We start from the raw sequence: 16482 nt of genomic DNA, 5'->3' as shown, positions 1-16482 counted from the left end.
CATGCTCCCCTCCTTGAAACACTATTTGTCCTTGGCTTCCAGCATAATATACCCTTTTTAGTTTCTTCTTCCTTGAATGTCTGTTACTTCTAAGCCTCCTTCCCACCTCCCAGATCTCTAATTGTGGGAGAGTCCCAGGTCTCACCTTTAAATGTCTTTTTTTTTCTGTCAACTCAAGCTGGTTAGTGGTCTCACGCGCATACATACCTTTAAATGATAGCTGTACACTGTTGACTCCACATGTATAAGTCCGGTCTAAACCTCTGTTCTGAACACCAGGCTGATATATCCAACTGCCTACTAATCTTTCCACTTCTATATCTAATAAGCATCTAAAACTTATTTCTGAAACTGAGCTCTTATTTTCTTCCAAATCTGCTTCTCCCACAGTCTTTCACATTTTCACTAAAAGTCAATTCCATGACTTTTAGTGAAAAGTTGCACAAGCAAAAAACTCTGTTCATCTTTTTTTTAATTAATTAATTAATATATTTATTTATTTATTGGTTGTGTTGGATCTTTGTTGCTGCACTCAGTCTTTCTCTAGTTGTGGCGAGCTGGGAGGGTTACTCTTCGTTGCGGTGCACAGGCTTCTTATTGTGGTGGCTTCTCTTGTGTGGAGCACAGGCTCTAGGCATGAGGGCTTCAGTAGTTGTGGCACTTGGGCTCAACAGTTGTAGCACGTGGGCTCTAGAGCGCAGGCTCAGTAGTTGTGGCACACAGGCCCAGTTGCTCTGCAGCATGTGGGATCTTCCCAGACCAGGGCTTGAACCCATGTCCCCTGCATTGGCAGGAGGAGTCTTAACCACTGCACCACCAGGGAAGTCCCTCTGTGTTCATCTTTAATCTCTCTCTTTCCCTCATGCTACAAATATTGCAAATATTTCAAACTTGCCAATATCATAGGTTTTCATGAATATATTCTAAATTTAACAGTTCTTATCACCACTATGCCCACTCTACTGGTCCATCCATTCAAGCCACCATTATTCTTTGCCTGGTACCCATCGCCACTACTTCTCTCCTTTTTACTTGTTTTTTCATGACAGTTTTATTTTCTCACTTTGGTCAATGCCTCTTAGTAAGTTTTCATTTGAGACTTTTTTCTTAAGCATTTTATAATTTGTCATTTCAGAGTTAATTTTCTCTTTTTCTTTCACTTCTTTTCTAGATTCATTCCACTCTTCATTTCACCTACTTTTGTTGTTGTTGTTCATTTCCATTCTTAGTTTTTGAATTTCTAATTCAAACTGAATTTTTATATCCACAAATGCTTATTTGAATGTATTCATCTATTTTTGGAGTGCACACTTACAGTGTTCTTCTGCTTCATGTTATCATTTTGGGGGAATGGGGTGAGGTGAGAGGCAGTTTTCCTAAACTGATTTGAATTTGTGTGAATTTTTGTGTCTTGAATTTCTGCCATAGTTCTCCATGGACTTTTATTTCCTTTGTTGATTCTTATGACATTGGGGTGTTTTTAAGAGTCCTAGTTTAATTCTGCCCTTTTCTGTCCTTTTAACAAGGTCCAGGTAGCATAGCAAGGGTTTGTTTGTTTGCTTTGGTGATGGGGGAGAGAGTGAATTCTCTGAAATGTGGCATCTTTTTGTCTTACAGGATCCTAAATTTTCTACTTTTTCTTCTTTTCCCCTCCCCCATCCAGTTGCTGAAGGGTTCTTCTTCTTTTCTGCCTTTTTTTTCTCACTTAAAGGCTGTGTAACTGGAAGACTCCACAAAAATCACTCTTGCTCCTCAAAACCCAGTGTGTCCCTTTAAATTGCATTTACCTTTTATATGACATCCGGTCCTTTAGATCATGCATCCTTTCCTTCCCTATAGATCATGTCCCCTTCTACCCAGTCCGTTCTTAGTATCCTAAGATTCAAGCTGCAGCTCATCTTTCTGGTGATTGCTCCAACTCTCCTCAGTCGTCTTGCCAGCATCCCTCCTCCAACCCCCTGCTGTTTTTCTTGGTTAGCTCTTGGCAGTTCCTGCTTTCTCTGTTCTGAGACTCCCCGACCCCCCCCTCCGCCCCCACCGGCGTTAACCAGGAAGTCTTTCCTAATTATTTTACTTCTTAAGCTTCAAGCAGATTTACTCACATCATGTTCCATCTATATCTGTATACCTTCCTAATTTTTCATGGATCACATCCCATTAAATTCATTTGCTTGCTTGGAGGTTTTCTTGGTAGAGAGGAAGAGGCTGATTGGCCTCTGTGTTTGTTTTGGTGTTCTGTTTCTGACATAAAAAAGTGTCCTACACACAGCAGCTTAAACCAACACAAATTTATCATCTTACAATTCTAAAGGACAGAAGTCCAACACGAGTCTAACCAGGCCAAAACTAAAGTGTCGGCAAGGCTGTGCTCCCTTCTGGAAGCTCTGAGGATAATACACTCCCAGGCTCATTGGGGTTGTTGGCCACATTCAGTTCCGTACTCTGAGCAATTGTCAAAGGTTTTTGTCATAAATTTGGCTCTGTATAGAGAAACAGTTTCAGAGCTCTGTGTGGTTTCGGGCGCAGTCTTCGAGATCTAACCACGGCACTGGCAACACTTCCATATTGCAACACAGAGCTCTCCTCTTTCGGGTTTTCCTTTCTACTCCCAAGTACCTCATGATTGCTGCGTAGAAAGCAATTGCTTTCAGGCCTTATGAGAACATGATTAAGAGCTCTTAATGGTGCCTCTTTCTCAAAAAGTTCCCTGCTTCACAAAAGTTCCTATGAGAAGCTTAGGCACGTACATCAAGTGTTCAGTCGGTGTCTAGTAAGAATTCCACAGATTGGAAAGTGTTCCTCCTGGGGCTGGTTTTCTATCACAAATGCACTCACTCTGGAGCTGACCTTCAGCGTTAGTGCAAAGGACCCCTTTCCACCTTGCTTTCTTGTAACGTCTTGACATCATTTTCCCATCATTCTCAGGCTATTTACAAGTGTTGATTTGAGTTCTTTCTTATTTTCTCTGATTTGCTTTAAGCTCTGTGTCACTGACTAACCTCCATATTAAAGCATTTTGCAGCAAATTCTTGTCAGGCTAAAGAGCAGCACATTCGATGGTTCTATCGTTTTTTGCTGTTTGTCCCTTGTTATTTTGGAAGACTGACGGGAGCGATTTTCTCTTTGGCCACATCTGAAAGCCCCGCCTCACTCCTCTAATTCACAAAAGGAGAGAATGGCAGAATAAGACATGCTATATTGAATCCAAAAATGTGATGTATCAATCTGCTGTTAAATTAAGGAAAATAAGTTATGATTATGTGCATAAAAGATCAAATAAACTTAGGTAACTCATTTCCTTGGCTCACAGTTGACCTTTTCTAAGCTTCCATTGCCATATCTCTGTAGAAAATAAAAATCTTGTCAAGTGTTTATCATATATAGAATCAAAAGGAATTTATACAAGTCTTCCATTTTGGCATAAATACCACTAATGAGGCTAAAAGAAAAAGACAGCTATTAAAATAAGAAACCTTTCGAATGTGAGATATTTTAGAATTACTGAAGTTTGATAGAGAATCATATTTGAAATTTCTCTCTTCCCCTTCCTAATCAAAGATCTGTTTTATCTAGACGAGCCAGCTGTGAAGAGTAGAAGTTATAATCTCCACTTAAAATGGGGATGAATAAAGACTTCAAAACACCCAGCAAGTGACTACTTCCCAAGTTATTTTCATTTGGTTCTAGAATGTGTATTAATTTCCAGGAATCAACTGCAAATCACATCTACTTACTTGTTCCACATTTATTTATTAGTTTCCATATCCAGGTGCTGCACTGGCTCTAGACTGACTAAATCAATGTCTCCCTGACTCTAGTATCAGAATATATTGGTTGGGAAAGGCAGACAAATAACTTAGGGATATAGAGACTATGATCAAAGTATAGACAGAGTGAAATGGAAATGTAGAGGAAAGACGTCAAATCCAAACTTGGGCCTGAAGGAACTAAACAGAGAAAGGCATATTTGAAACAAGTTTTAAAGGATTATTAGGTGTGGGAATGTGGAAAGGAGCAAATTAAGGCACCTCAGGGACAGGAAATAAACGTGCCTCTTACTTAGAAAAGAAAACTAAACGTTCCTACCCATCTGACTTCAACAGACAGGGCTCTTTCCTGTGAGCTAAACATTCTTCCCGTCTTTGCTGAAGCATGCAGTTAGGGTTTAACTGGTCTCTTGTCTTCCTACTACAGAAAAAGTAAGAGAAAAAGAAAAGTCCGTAACATATCAACAAGGCCAGTTAAATAAGAAGTAGGTGCCAATTTTCAAGAATGAAACATGTCAAAATATCGTATATTTTAATAGCTCTATAAATTTCAAATGACAATAAGAGATCTTTGTAGCAACAGTCTACATCGGGAGACATTTTTCTTCACTTTCCAGCAAATAGGAGTATTTAAGACTTCAGTAAATATAAAAACAACATTTGTCATCAAATCATCGCAAATCTGCCCAGCAAATAAGAATTACATACGCTTAAGAATTCCCGGTTTTGGGCTTCCCTGGTGGCGCAGTGGTTGGGAGTTCGCCTGCCGATGCAGGGCCCGTGAGCCATGGCCGCTGAGCCTGCGCGTCCGGAGCCTGTGCTCCGCAACGGGAGAGGCCACAACAGTGAGAGGCCCGCGTACCGCAAAAAAAAAAAAAAAAAGAAGAGATCTTTACATAGCAGACTCTTAAGAATGCCTATTGAATAAATGATTAAATTTAAGCTTTATTACTTTCACTAAATTTAGGCCTTAGGATGACGACTTGAAAGTTAAATGATCCAAAAGGAGCTATATTTGCAAACAGTGAAAAAAGGGTCAGCACATCTACGGAAAATAGGCTATCAGCTAAAATCATATAGCAGAATTAAAAATGGCACTGAATCAGTTTCATGGTAATTTGCTGTAAGATGCAGGCAAGACTAGTTTTGTGTGGAAATAATAAACTTTTGTATTTAGTCCTCATTGGATTTGGCTTTTATTAATAATCTTAGGAAAATGTAGGTAAGGTAATACTGTGTTGTCATCAACAAAAGCAGGAATTCTTTTTTTTTTTTTTTTTTTTTTGCGGTACGCGGGCCTCTCACTGTTGTGGCCTCTCCCGTTGCGGAGCACAGGCTCCGGACGCGCAGGCTCAGCAGCCATGGCTCACGGGCCCTGCATCAGCAGGCGGACTCCCAACCACTGCACCACCAGGGAAGCCCAAAAGATCTCTTCTTATTCAAATGAATCTAGCCATAATTCTGCAAATTCTCCCTAGAATTCTGCAAAGAAGTGATGGAAAGAAACTCAGGAACAGCCGTCCATCTTTGACTGTATCTCTACTTTGCAGGGTCCCTGATCATCATTTTCCCTACAGTCTCATAATTTAGTTTAGTCTCTCTTCTCTTTGTCTTGTTATTCCCAAACATCTTTCAGGGTTTTTTTCTTTTGGGAGTTACCAAATTTATTCATTTAACTGATCCTATACATAGTGAAAACATTATTTGGGTTTCTGTTCTAGAGAAAAGTTATTGACCTGAATTAAGAATTTGAGCATAGCTGCAAGCTATCCGAAAAAGACATCTAAATGAGAAAGCACTTCCACCATAAAGAGAAAAACATAGAAAACGTTGCAGAACATTTTATGCCTTCATTCCTCCATAAAGAAATTTAATCATTTACACATTATGTGTAGACCAAGGTAGACGCTTGAAAGATAAAACAGAAGACAAAAGGCACTGAAATTATGGGAAAATAAATATTTAAAGATACAGTGGGTTTATTAGATTATTGCATTCATATTTAATCTCCTCAGTTCTGTAAACACAGAAAATGGAAAGGTGAAAGATGTAAGGTAATTCAGAGAAAAACACTAGTTAAATAATGATGGGACAAAGTAAATTAACATGCAATAAAAGATATTAAAGATTTCAATACATGGAGTTTGCCAAAGAAAAGAGCAAATAAAAAGCATAGCTATAATTATTTGAAAGGTGACTGTCAAAAACAGATTTTAAGCAACAAAGCCTTGTATAATAAACAAGTTCAGCTTGTCTGCAGCAAAACTGTTAGATCAAGTATGCAGACTACAAAGGTTAGTACTTTTGAGGTGAAAGTTTGGGGCTGATCTAACTGAACTAAATACTACAAAACTGGGAAGAGGATGGACAGAGTGCTGACTGCTTCTCAGACTTTACTCCTTGAACTCAGGGCTGTCCCCCGCTGGTCACAAGGTGTCACTGTCGCTGCCCTGGATGTGCCTCTCCATCTCAGCCCTGACCACCCTCCTCAGTGCAGCCTGGTTCCTCCAGCACATTCACACAGAGACACGTAACGCTCCTTCATACTCTCACACAAATACCTCACACACTCACGTACTCATACACAGTCCCATGTACTCACACACACACTCACAAATACTGTCACACACTGATGTGCTCTAACATGCTCATATGCACACTGTCCCACGCTCACATACACTGATACACACTCACAAGCTGATACACAGACACACACCGATACACACAGTCACACACACTCCCTCCCCTTCCTGCTCGCCCTGCAGGTCCCTGATCAGATTCCCTCTGAGCTGCTCAGCCTTTGTCCTGGTGCCCCAGCTCCTACCAGCTAAGCCACAGCCCTCCAGAGAACCACACACCAGACTCTCCTGCCCACCCACCTGACTCTAAGATGACTGGGAACAGAAACTGTGTTTTTCCATATCCTCTTAGCACAGTGCCTGGCTTACAGTGAGAAAATGTTTGTTAATAAAGAAATGAACCCTTGATGATTCTGATCTGATCTGATTCTTCTGAGCTGAATTGCAGGGATGTCTCTCTCTCTCTCTCTCTTTCTCCCTCTCTCTCTCTCCCTCTCCTTCTCTCTCTGTTTCTTTCTGAAATAGTTTATAATTCAGTCTTTAACGTGACTATATCTAGTCTTATTGTATTACTCTTGCTATTTCTCTTCATACATGCTGCTGTACTATTAAAATGCAGAAGCGTTGCAATTCTCAAGATTGGCTGCAAAAGCCATCTTTACCTGCTGGTGGAAGCCCAGGAGCCCCTCTCTGCTGTGGAGGCAGCCCGCTGGCTCTGGTCCTTACAGAAACGCCAAGTTGAGTTCTACTCAAAATAGTCAGCTCGAGCTTCCTAGAAGCCCTTTACTGTGTGGTTGTTTTCTGTATCTCATTCAATCCTAGGACAAAAGAGTTACTAGAAGGAGAGAGGGACATATTTCTTTAACCTCTGGGCATGCGCTGACTTAGTATTTAAAGGGAACGTTGTGACACAGGTGCTTTGTCATATTTCACACTTTTAATTTTACCACACATAGCATAGCAGATATTCTTCTTTCCATCTATGGGGTCCTGGAAATACTCGCAGGTAGAGTCATGCAGATGAGTTGTTAATTGCATGTGATTTCACTGATGATTGAAGGTCGAGGAGTTCTGAGAAATAGTCACAACATCAAAATGTAAAAAGAAAAAATATAGCCATATTGTCTCCCTTAGCAAAAATGTCAAGGATTTCTAGAGACACGGCGTGGAAATTGGCTTAAGCTTTTGATCTGTTGTTAGAAAAGCTTTCAAACCTTTCATAAATTTTAGAAGTCAAAATTCATATATCTAATGAAAATTATTTTCAATATATGCTGTTTTTGCTTGTGTAAAATTTTTCTGTGAAGGCTGGCATTCCCTCACCAGAAGAAAAAACGTGTTTTTTTTTTAGAAAGCTGTGAGCCTCAGCAATGCCTTTTTATTGTATTAAAGGCCCTGTGATCAGAAGGGATGCTTTTCTAGGTTCATGAGGAAAAGCCCACCAGCCAGACAAGGAGCCAGGCCTGGCCCACATGAGAATCTGCTTTCTCCTTGGGCGCATGCTGTGTCTGACACCACAGAGGACAATCCCTGAAGGATGCAAACCATAGCTTTTGCAAGGAAAAATCACTTTTGTGATTTGAACGTTGGAAGCGTTATTTTTGTCAGAATAGTACTCCGTGGGAGACTGCATGTTCTTTTTCTTTATTTTCTAACAACATTCTATGGTCTTGATAAAACGAAGAAAAAGTGACAAATATGGCTTGACATCTCATTGATCAAACCCATTTTTGATGCTAAGGTGGTGTGACTGAGCACAGGGAGAAAGCATTACCCAGGTTAGATGACGTTGGCTGTCGAGCAGAGCAGTTGATACTCATATCCTTGGAGTCAAGAAAACGTGTCACAGATAACATTTTTATGGGGAGTTTAAAATGCCAGGGCAAAGGTGGAAATGTCATCCACAGAGAGGAGCAAGAGATTCGAAGGAAATCTATATTAAACTGCTCTAGTACAGACTTATGCTATGTGAAAAAGTCAGAAGTTTCTCTGGATGAGTGTCAGTGGAAAACTCTTATCCAATTTCTGTGCAGTGATGTGGGGGCTTGGCCCAAAATTTCTAACCTTTCGGATCTCTGCATATAAAAATAGTTAGAAGGCTTGGGTTCCAATTCTGTCTTGGTGCTGACCCATGATAGGATATGAGACCCAGTCATGACACTAATCCTTAGTCATCTCGTGCACAGAGGGCTTATATTAGGATCAAATTCATCCATGTTTGTGAAAGCATTCAATACTACAAGATTTTGTGTAGGTGAAAGGTATTCAGAGGTTTCAAGCAAAGAAAAACCGCGAATATAGAGAAGTCGGGAAGTAATGGGAATAAAAAGAGAGTGATCTAATCAATATCTTAGATAATTGGAGTTTTCTAAAGGGGAAAGTTATTTTTAATATCTTCTCCCTAAATTTTTTTAAGTGAGGATGGTCTACTTTTGAGATTTGTAAAAGGAAATCGATCACATTCTTTTGCTGATCTATGATCCACTGCAGTTCAGAATGACGGGGATCAGACCTTCAGTCCGCACACATCCAAGTTACATCCAGGAGGACAGTCATGTGTTTAATCTAGTTCGACATTTTTCAGCTATTCACTTACCTATTTTTATTTTGTATTTAATTAATTTTTCCAAGTAAATTCTTTCCTCCAATTAAATCAATCTAAAATGTACTGGATAGTAAACAAATCTCAGTCTATTATTTATAAATAAGATAAAGTACATTGGCATAACTTAAAATAACTTTAAAATACAGTGTTATAATGTCAAGGGAAACAATTGTGGAGATTGTTTTATTTCACTGCTTAAATATAGCTTTTTAGTTTTCTTAAGGTAGATTTTTTAATGCTCACCACTTACCTGGGAAACTGGTTCAGGAAACATTCCTTCTCCATCATTCCTATGTAGCCTTGCCTGACTTCCATGGCATGTGCTCATTTTCAGAGCTGGAGGCCGAGGAGTGGTGCAAGCATCTCTGCATGGAGTGTCTGGGGACTAGGCTGAATGACATCAGCCTCGGGGAGCCTGATCTCTTGGCGGCAGGAGTGCAGCGGGAACAGAATGGTAAGTGCGTCTCCATCCTTCCTTTCTTTTAAAGTGCACTGGGAGCTATAGAACTTTGAAAGTGGAAAGGACCTCAGAAATGTTTCAGACCAATCCTTTTTAAGGGAAAATAAACTGATCAACCACAGCTGTTAAGGGACTTTCTCAAGACTGCATACCAACTAGAAAAATACTAAGGTACAATCCAGGTCTCCTGCCTTCTTGCTCTGTGACATTGTCATTTATCTCAATAAATAAGTTACCTCAACAATAAGTTTATTCATTATATATAAGGTTTTGAATGGACAGCATTCCTACATTTTCTTCTTTGATAGTTGTTATAGATTTGGAGTCTAAATAAATAAGTTTGGCTTATTGTGTTATTTTTCCATAGATTTTAGGGAATGTGGCTAATAGTATGTCTTTGCTCAGGCTGCCATAACAAAATACCATGGACTAGGTGGCTTGAACAACAGGAATTAATTTCTCACAGTTCTGGAGGCCAAGTTCTTGCTGTGGCCCCACGTGGCAGAGGGGGAGAGAGAATAAGCTCTCTCCTGTCTTTTCCTGTAAGGGCACTAATTCGTTATGAGGGCCCCACCCTCATGACCTCATCTAAGCTTCATTACTCCCAAAGACTCCATCTCTAAATCCTATCACCTTGGGGGTTAGGGCTTAAACCTATGAATTTTAGGGGGACACAATTCAGTCCATAGCATACTACACGTAAGGAAGTACAATGCATGGAATCTCAGGGTTTAACAAAATTGAGGTTTATGTGACATGTTATTTACTTACTGCACTGCTCTCTAATTAAACATTTCTGATGTCTCTTAAGAAGTTATGCTGCCTCTTCTTGACTAACATCTCTAAATAATGAAATCAGAGTAATGTCATGAGCTTTTTTTCCCTCCATTTTAAAAAATAATTATCATTATCACCAGAAGATCTAGTAGTATGAAAACAGAAACTTTCCAATGTTCTTAATTTCTATGGCTAGTGTTTTTTAAAAGGTTGAGGGATGTTGGTGAAGGTTGACACTACTTATTAAAAAGAAATTCTGGAATTATCTGTGGTTTATACTGTAGACAGCACCAGTAAAATGCATCAGGATAATACTTAGCAATAATGGTTTTGTTATAAGTAATAATATTCTAACAACCATCACTGTCTCATAGACCATCAAAGACATTATTTTTTGGGTTTTGCTACACTGAAAAAATGTTTTCCCCACGACCTGATTATAAACATACGTGGGCACCAACTTTGCCCGTGTTGGTAGTTTCAGAAAGTCAGGAAGGCCTTTCTGTGGCTCTTTTTCTAGCTTCCTTTTGATATTCCAGTTTCTCTCCCACACTTTCTTGGATTTCATCTCTCCAATTTAGTTTCTGAGAACTGTGCTAAGTACAGAACGCCCATAATTGTGCTGCTTAAAATATGCTGTTCATTCTCAGTTTAAGAAAAGAAAAAAAAAAAAAAACTCTTTACCGATAAACATTCGTCAAGTACTACATAAAGAAAATATGAAGAAAGTGAATAAATTAGGCCTGTGGGTGGAAGCATTACTGTGTGCTGCTTACTTGGTGTGAATTGTATGCTGTTACTTTAAAGATCTGGGGTTGTATATCGTTTCCATCCAAATGGATAATGTACTCCTTTGGTTTATTATAATTTCTATTTCTAATTTGATGATAATGTCAAAGTAACTTACCTACAATATAAAGGGAAAACTTTAACATAAATTTTTTAGGATAGGACAAACATGGAGTTAAATGCCAGAGCTCTATAAGAAGCACAAGCAGATATAGCCTAACAAGCAAACTTTTCAGGATGCAGCTTGAATGTAGGCTACACCCCTTAATTAGGACAAGTTCCTAAGGCTCTTCTAATTTCAGTTTGCTAATGTGTGAAAATGAACTAATACCAATTTATGGTGTTGTCATGATGGTTACATGAGATAATATAAAATAAAGACTAACTCTCATGCGTAGCTCAGTTTTTTAAAAAAGCACAAGTTTGTTTGTTTAAAGCACAAGTAAAAATAAAGAAATCAAAAACTAATTCCTGCATATACTTTAGAGAAGACCTGAAATTATAATAACATCCAATGCCATCCAATGCTTTTTTAGGTTTATTTTGTTTAATAATCCTAAATTGATAAAAAGGGTTATATGTGCTTTTAATATATAGTAATTATTTAGTTAAAGAAGGTAGTATTTGATCCATTTAAATGACCCCCTAAAAGTACATGGTACCATAAAGGAAATTGGCAGTCTTACACACACACACACACACACACACACACACACACACACACACACACACACACACACAATCATGATCACTGAGACCCTTCAGTGTTTAGCATTAAAAGGAAAAACTTAGCTGGAAGGATTTCTTTTCCCCAGGAAAAGAAAAGGATTTCTTTTCCCCACCTTCCACGTGGGTGAATTTCTCTCTTTGAGTCCAAGGCCATGGACATAGCCATTGCTTCAAGCTCTTCAAGTTACATACACTTTCTTTAAAATGCTTCCTCAAATCCAAATAATAACATCTTTCCTTTGTTTCTTTTGGCCATTGAGAACTAGCTAAAACTTTTTAAAAGAATAATTTATACCAAAGGACAACATGAAAGGCATAAATCTTGACAGAATGTCTAAATTACAGACTCTACTATTGCCAGCTCAAAAATCCCAGTGAATATGTGTTTACATGCTGCCTGGAAGAGAAGCACACACACACAGATTGGCACAATTTGTTACTTGCATTCCCCGATTTTGTCACTTCCTAATCAGTAGACCTCTCCCGTAAACATGCTAATTCCATTTTAAGTCCGCCCTGAAATAACTACCAGTAGTCTATAAAATCCTATGCTAAAGACTGAGAATGCTCTTTAGCTAACTTGAACCCTCTCCCTTGAGCCCCAGGATCGCTTTAGGGACACCCCTGTTCATTTTACTGCATGTAGGGAAAATGTTTGTTGTTTTAGCTAACTAAAGTATTTTAAAAAATAATATTATCTTTTAAAGCTGTCCTTCCATAGTTTTCAATCATAACACCTCTTAATATAAACAAATTCTTTAACTTCCTAATACATGTTTTAAGTCATTAATATGTTCAGATTGGAATCAATCCTTTATGAAAGATTTGTCATCACAGATTTAGGTTTTTTCCTTAAGGCATTTTAGTGTTAAATTCTATAATTTCTTTTTTTTTTTTTTTGCGGTACGCGGGCCTCTCACTGTTGTGGCCTCTCCCGTTGCGGAGCACAGGCTCCGGGCGCACAGGCTCAGCGGCCATGGCTCACGGGCCCAGCTGCTCTGCTGCATGTGGGATCCTCACAGACCGGGGCACGAACCCGTGTCCTCTGCATCGGCAGGCAGACTCTCAACCACTGCGCCACCAGGGAAGCCCTAAATTCTATAATTTCTTATTCATCAGAAACATTATTTTAATGTTTTATCAGTGATATGCTGGGATTTAGTTTGAAATTTCTCCTAAGAGATGAGATACACATGCACGCGTGCAGAATTGATGTAATAAATTACATTACGGTGGCTTGTGGTAATCTTGTGGTATCCCGTCATCAAGGGAAGACTCATTGCTCAGTCCTAACCACAGCATGTTTTTTCTGACATTCAAAATTGCTACTACTCCTCTAGTGTTTTTCTGACTCTTCAAACAGCTTGGTCTTATTTACTCTGAGACTAGCAAAGAGTAAACATTCGTGCAATTAATTTTTACATGTGTAATGTATGTTGCTAAGGTAAAAGTGGTTATTGATTAAATTCTTTGCTATAATCATTTTTCATCTAGTGCTGTCAGCTGTTTTCCTATTGATTCAGAATCCCACATAGTATAGGTGAAAATAAGGGAACACAAGTACACACACACACACACACACACACACAAACTTATTCTTGGACTTCAGATAACACTGCCACAAAAGAGTGCATACTAAGTAGACATGTTGAATTTTAAATTCTTACAACTTGCAGAATCTTCACATCTTTCAGTTGTATTTAAGATAGCCTATGCTGACCTTAGAAAATATTAATGTAAGGTGTTATAATCATAGTTATTTAGAAAGGAGTCACAATACGTAATAGCAATTCTAGAAAACAGATGTTACGTGTTAATCGTTAATAGCAGAAGTAAGCATCACAGCCAAGAAGCGAGTCACTTGTGTGAAGTTCCTGCTGCTGCAGTTGGAGGTAGACTCAAGGATATGTCCATTTTGCTATTGATACAAGAGATCATTATCCAAAACAAAATGGAAAAATAACCTCAGACTTTGCCATCGGGTTAATGCAGAGTCAGATTTGAGGGTTTAGTTTTTTCCAGGACCAAGAGTCCCTGCTTATGAATGGTCTAGAATTGTCATGAATTCCTACTTTTAGCCTAAGAATGTGTGTATAACCTTTCTGCAGAAGCAAAGCGGTATTCCAGTGTTGTTTCTAAATTATTTACTTGGGTTGCCATAGTAACCGTGCTCCCTACATTCCACACAGAGTCCCTTGTATGTCACTCACTCATTCATTCTTCACCCATCAAACATTTTCGAGGCTATGCTATGCAAGAACTAAGCTGAGGAAATGTAGAATTATGTAAAATAGGGCCATTACTTTTCAAAAGCTCACAGAATAGTGAGGGAGACAAACCTACAAACAAGGTGTATTGATCAATGTTTTTTAAAATACTGCTGTGTTCTTGGTCACACAGAATCTCAACAGCACAGACCTGGAAGTGTGTCTTTATCATTCATGCATAGGTGGGTTGGCTAGGGTTCATTGGATTTAGGCTGGGTAATGCTGAGATTGGCTCCAAGCTGCACGTGATGTCTGCATCTCCTCCGTGTATATCTCATCCTCCTGACACTAACGGCTACCTAAGGCATGTTCCCAAAACAAAAACATTAGGGCAAGAGATCAAGCCCAAACTTGCAACATAATTTAAGTCTCTGCATTTGTCATGTCCACTGACATTCATTGACCAAAGCAAATCCTATGGCCAAGCCCAAAGTCAAGGGGTACAAAAGTACACCCCACCTGTGGGGCCACGACATGAGTTAGAAAGTCTGATCTAATGTGGAGAGGAAGTGAAGAATCGAGATAAATGATACAATCTACATGCTAAAATAAAAATAGAAGTGCTGTGTATAGATATGATCAGTTCTAATCAGAGCAGCCTACCTTTCTTTAAAAAAAAACTTATTTCTTATTCCTCTAAATAACTGTCTCAGTCAGGCAGGAAGTCTGAAATCCTTAATGTCCATCAGTAATTAAAGCCAGTATTAGCAGACCTTTATTCGTTTGGGAAATGGCCAGTTAATGACAAAACAATAACACCCGTAACAGTAAAACTTTCTCTATTTTAAGGATCTTTTCCCCAGCTTTTCAAAAGTGATTTGGGGTAAGCCATATTCACACTTATACACATACTTTATGACTAGTCATGAAAGAGTGTTCCAGGTTAATTTTTTTTGTCCCTGGGATAACACTCAGCAAAACGCACTTTTGCATGGGGAGAAGAAATTTCGCATACCTATGTTTGAGCTTCCAAATGCCATCCACACACTCCTGTATTTCCCAAAGTGAGTTCCAGGAAATACTGCTACTACCACTACTATACGCCTTCTGCAGTGAGGGAATCAGCAGAGTGAATGTAATATTACGTAACACTATTGTGGGTTAGATTGTGTTCCCCTCCAAAATAAGAGATGTCCAAGTCCTAACCCTCAGAATGGGACCTTATTGGGAAAAGGATCTTTACAGAGAACCAAGTTTAAACAAACTCGTTAGAAAGAGCCCTAATCCAATATGACATGCAATATGTCCTTATAAAGAGGGGAAATTTGGACACAGAGACGGATGATGTGAAGATGCATGGAGAGGAGACGGCCCTGTAACTTGCGTGATGTATCCACCAGCCAAGGAAGGCCAAGGATTGCCAGCAAACCCCAGAAGTTAGAAGAGATGAGGGAGGATTCTCCCTCTAAAGCCTTCAGAGAGAACCTAGCCTGGCCAACGCCTTGCTTTCAGACTTCTAGCCTCCAGAACTATGAGATAATAAATTTCTGTTGCTTTGAGCCACCCAGTTTTTTGGTACTTTGTAACAGCAGCCCTAGGAAATTAATACCAACCCTATATGATGGTCACCATATGCATGAGCTGAATAAAGCTGTATTAGAATGAAGACCTTTTTTACCGTTGTGTAATGCAACATTTCCCATACTCATTTTACCTACCTGTCTTTTTCTACGCATAACCCCTGTCCATAGCTTGTGGATATTCCTATCTGTTCCATGAAACAGGTTGGAAAATGCCAGTATAACCAGTGGAGGTGCTTACCTACAGGGAAAGCTGAAAGATGATGGTGATGGGAGCAGCCATCCTGGCAAGAATAAGATGATACTCATGGATATAACACAAAGTCCTGAATGGGCCCTAAATATGTGCCTCCTCACCTTATCTTGTGTTGCTAATTCCATTCTTTGATTGCTGTCGACTTTTTGCTTTGATTGCTTTTTGCTTTGATTGCTTTGATTGCATATAATCAATAAACTAGGTCAAAACACCACTTTTCCCGTTTGGTCCTCAGTATGCACTACAGTGGAATCAAGGCCAATGCCATAAATATTTCTACCTCTCTTTGAAATAGATGATTCAAGGAAATCAAGGGTGTTTTGTAGTGCTTCCCTGCCTACACTGCCAAATCTAAGTGATCCGTTGTCTAACTCTGGCCATATCATTACAAAGTGAGATGCATACTGGGAGAAATACCTTGAAACACCAAAGGACCTGTCCTGTTTGCTTTGCCCTGGAAACATGCCCTATACAAACACAATAATAACAAAGATGCAAATTTCAGAAACATTTGTAATTATGTGAAAGGAGAAGGTTCTGGGGAGAATGCTGAGTCCAGAATTACTGGTATCTCCCAACTACAGGCAAAAAGAGGGACTTTGAAAATAAGGTAATGCCTTGCCCATACCCTTTCCCTGGGAGTTTGAGTGGACACAGACACATGCTTCTATCTCCTCATGTAAATTGGAGGCTACTACAAGAACAAAGACTAGAATTTGATTCTCTGCATGGA

General features: G+C 39.2%; 1 protein-coding gene across 4 annotated transcripts in view; it reads left to right on the top strand.

Annotated features, from left to right (window-relative positions):
• Positions 1–16482, top strand: part of DOK6 (docking protein 6) — a 415462-nt gene that overhangs the window by 239753 nt on the left and 159227 nt on the right. For all 4 annotated transcript variants that reach the window (XM_067698862.1, XM_067698864.1, XM_067698865.1 and 1 more), the window contains one exon: positions 9286–9405. In XM_067698862.1, the coding sequence (XP_067554963.1) occupies positions 9286–9405 (120 nt within the window). The remainder of the gene's footprint in view (positions 1–9285; positions 9406–16482) is intronic.

Source organism: Pseudorca crassidens, chromosome 12, assembly GCF_039906515.1.
Source record: "Pseudorca crassidens isolate mPseCra1 chromosome 12, mPseCra1.hap1, whole genome shotgun sequence".
Classification (NCBI taxonomy): Eukaryota; Metazoa; Chordata; class Mammalia; order Artiodactyla; family Delphinidae; genus Pseudorca; species Pseudorca crassidens.
This window is presented reverse-complemented; position numbering and strand designations above follow the sequence as displayed.